Source organism: Sinocyclocheilus rhinocerous, unplaced genomic scaffold, assembly GCF_001515625.1.
Source record: "Sinocyclocheilus rhinocerous isolate Xijiao unplaced genomic scaffold, SAMN03320098_v1.1 scaffold904, whole genome shotgun sequence".
Lineage (NCBI taxonomy): Eukaryota > Metazoa > Chordata > Actinopteri > Cypriniformes > Cyprinidae > Sinocyclocheilus > Sinocyclocheilus rhinocerous.
This window is the reverse complement of record NW_015658509.1, coordinates 689,858-693,821: the sequence shown is the minus strand read 5'-3', so window position 1 is coordinate 693,821 and position 3,964 is coordinate 689,858. Positions and strand designations below refer to the sequence as shown.

Genomic DNA, 3,964 nt, shown 5'->3' with positions numbered 1-3,964 from the left:
TGTTGGGGGGGGGGGGGGGGGGGGCATGTTTGACATGATCAGACTGGTCAGTTTTGTGGTTTTTAGAGTTGTTTGAATGCTTTTCAGGTGGTCAGACTGGTCAGTTTGGTGGTTTTAGAGTGGTTTTGGATATTTTTCAGGTGGCCAGGCAAGGCTGTTTGCTTCTTTTAAAGGGATTTGGAAACTAGGTTGTCAAACATGTACATTTGGCGGGTTTAGAGTTTTGGAATCATTTCAGGTAGACTAGTCGGTGTTTGGGACACTTTTTTTTTAATCAGACCAGTCGGTTTGATGGTTTTAGAGTTTAGGACACTTTGCAGTTGGACAGAAAAGTCAGTTTGGTGGTTTTTGACTGGTTTTGGACACTTTTCAGCTGGTCAGGCCAATTGGTTTGGTGGATTTAGAGTTTTGGACACTTTTTGGGTGGACAGACTAGTCAGTTTGGTGTTTTTAGACTGGTTTTGGACACTTTTCAGTTCATCAGACCAGTCGGTTTGGTAGTTTTAAAGTGGTTTTGGACATTTTTTAGGTAGACAGACCAGTCGGTTTGGTGGTTTTAGAGTTTTGGATGCTTTGCAGGTGGACAGACTTGTCATTTTGCTGGTTTTAGACTGGTTTTGGACACTTTTCCAGCTGGTCAGACCAGTCAGTTTGGTGGTTTTAGAGTTTTGGATGCTTTGCAGGTGGACAGACTAGTCAGTTTGGTGGTTTTAGACTGATTTAGGCATTTATCAGGTGGGTTTTGGGGCACTTTTCATACCGGAGACCAGCTGAAAATCAGCTTGGCCAGGGTTGAAACCGGCCTAGACCAGCAATGACCTACTATGACCAGTTAAGAAGTTGTTTTCCCCTTCAGTGTAATTTCAGATTATGTGCTTCAGCATCTGGTTCTACTCTGTAACCCTGATGATGTCTCCTGTTTTTAGGTTTGCCTGACCTGGTTCCTGACCCGAATTATGTCCAAGCCTCCACATACGTTCAAAGAGTCCATATGTACTCCTTACGCTGTGCTGCAGAGGAGAAGTGCTTGGCCAGGTGAGAATCCTCAATGCTTCTGTTTATGAAATGGCAAAACAAAGCTGGCCAGGCAGTATTTACACAATAACCCTCCCACACTCGTTTACAACTGTTTACACCACACCATCCAATAATACTTCAAACAACCAATGAGAAGGGTGTTAGATGATGTTTGATGCAGAAATATAGGTGGTGCCGCAGCCTGCTGTTATGAGCTCATCTCATATATACAACATGTTTCATTACTCAGTGCTGCCGTCCCTCATTAATGTTTTTCCCTCCTCAGCTCCGCCTATAGTGCTGAAACCACAGATTACAGTGTCAGGGTTCTTCTGCGCTTCCCTCAGAGAGTGAAGAACCAAGGGACGGCTGATTTCTTGCCCAACCGACCTCGTCACACCTGGGAGTGGCACAGCTGTCACCAGTGAGTCTCTCTTTTACATCTGTATATGTGGAGACCTAACACTCACCAAAAAGTTCACAAATACCAGTACTCCCAACTATAACCATAACGCTAACTGTGTTTATTCACCATTAAAGCTCCACTGCTGCAGCTGCAGATCAGGATTATACACAAGCGTGCCTTTTTACAAGCCTGTAGCTACAAATCAATACAAATCCTGCCCTGATATGATTAAAAGTCCCAGAATAATGGAATTATAATAGTGCCAGAGTGTGGAAATATTCAATGAGTTGATATTCCTTATCTTATATCAGAATCTAAATGAATTTTGGCATGGATTTCTGTATTTGGTTTCACTTGGCAAAGGGCTGTTATCCTCCGAGGGGATTTCCAGAACATTTCCATGTGCAATCAGCTTGGCCTCGTGACAAGTGGAAATTAATGTCTGTCAGTACTTGTCAGGTCTGTGTTTGTTCGCCTGTGGCTGTTCATTACGTCACGTCTGCATCGCAAGCGAGACGGAGAGTTCGCGAGAATTGTTCTTTTGCATCGTGTTAAACATCATCGATGACGGCTGTCACTCATGTCATTGGAAATGAGTGATTTAGGGTCGCACTGTCGCTGCAAATTGCTGCCAATGTTAATGTCCCTAATAATGAGAGCGTTCTAGTCAAAGCTCGAGTCCCCAAACTTGACATGATCCACCTCAGAAAATCAATTTAAATGAATGATTAATTACAAATTTGGGCTGTCAATTAAACATGATGATTTAGTCTAATTAATTAAATTAAATTAACATTATATGTATAAATCTTATACTGACTAAATAGAAAGAGAGGGAGAGAGAGACTATAGACTATATACAGAGTTCCATATAGTATGGCTTCGATTATATTTTTAAGATTGTTTAATGTTTTTGAAAGAAATCTGCTCACCAAGGCTGCATTTATTTGATAAAAAAATACAGTAAAATTGTGAAATATTTTTACAATTTTAAACAGCTGTGCTCTATGTGAATATCTGTTAAACTGTAATTTATTCCTGTGATCAAAGCTGTATTTTCAGCATCATTACTCCAGTCTTCAGTGTCACATGATCTTCAGAAATCATGTGCTCAAGAAACATTTCTGTTCAAATTGTCTTGATATTTATTAAATGTTATTATATTTATTAAAACTATATTTGAGCAAATATTGATGCATGTCATTAATTGAGATTAAATTTAATTATTTTTTTAATCATTTTTTAATTTTTTATCATGATTTAATAAAAAATTTTTAATTGGTTGACAGTCCTATTAAAAATTACAGTTTAATTCTGCTATAAATAAGATCAATCAGTAATGTAGATGGACGTTTAGTTGGTCTATTGTTTTTGACTGATGCAATGAAAGGCACCTTGTGTTCAAATGAGATGCATTCGGTTGTATTTTGTTTTGCTAAACCTGACTTCTGTTGTACAACAGCATTAGCATCAACATTCATCCCTGCTTCACTTTTGGCTCGAAATCAATGCGAGCGCTGACTGTAGTTTAGTCGAGATTCGGACGGAGTGTCAGTTTCTACCGCTGGTGAGCATTTGCTCATAAACAGATTATTAATGTAACCTGAAAATGTCAGTACATGAAGTATTCAGCACTTCAACTCTTTTCTAATGCAATTAGACAGCTGAGCGGTGTTATGACCTCTTTCTGACGCCATGCGAACAAGCACCTGACTCTCTTTGAAGAAGAAGAGCTGCAGGGAGATGTTTGTCAATGAGCAGAAGCTAATCTATAATTGCTCGCACATCTCCGTTGTGACATGTTTGATATTTTTGTAGAGATTGAAAGCGTCCTTGGCGCCTCGTTACTAATAGCTGAAATGAGAACTGCCATAGCCAGCGAAACTGCTTTCCAGTGCTTTGACTGCTTTGATTTCTCTCTGCATGCACACAGACAACAGCAAGGTGAAGTGCAGACATACACTAAACACACCGTCAATGCCAGTCAGATTCCTTTGAGACTGACTTTGACTCTTCATCTCTGATGTAAGAGCTCAGCCTTGGTTCCTAGAGGCTTTCATGACGGACCAGAAGAAAATAAATACATATATGTAACCAGAACCCGACTTGTGTCGTTTTCTGATCCCCCCAAATCTACTAAAAACTGTCGATCAAAAAGGCCGCTCGGTTCTGAAAAATATTGTAATTATTAAAAATTTCCAATCATATTTTAAATCACAATTATTCATTTTAAATAACCAATTATTTCTAATAAAAAATATTTTACATTGCATAAAGACATTTTCCTTTTTTTATATTTATTTATTTATCATTTTAAATGTTTTATTTATTTATTGCTGTTTTCAGTATTTCAGTTATTTGCCAATATTTCAGTTATTTGCCAATTATAAGTAAAACAAAAACTGAAATTAAAATAAAATTTAAAAACTATATAAACGTATAAAAAACAGAAACTAATAAAAATTACAAAAAAAAACAACAAAATTAAACTAAACTAGAACTTTAACTAAACATATATATATATATATATATATATATATA

General features: G+C 37.6%; 1 protein-coding gene across 1 annotated transcript in view; it reads left to right on the top strand.

Moving 5' to 3' along the window:
- The window catches only part of LOC107722288 (lysyl oxidase homolog 1-like), a 17,173-nt gene that overhangs the window by 4,636 nt on the left and 8,573 nt on the right, over window positions 1-3,964 (top strand). The window contains exons 2-3 of the mRNA XM_016530581.1: window positions 927-1,035; window positions 1,304-1,441. Of these exons, the coding sequence (XP_016386067.1) occupies window positions 927-1,035; window positions 1,304-1,441 (247 nt within the window). The remainder of the gene's footprint in view (window positions 1-926; window positions 1,036-1,303; window positions 1,442-3,964) is intronic.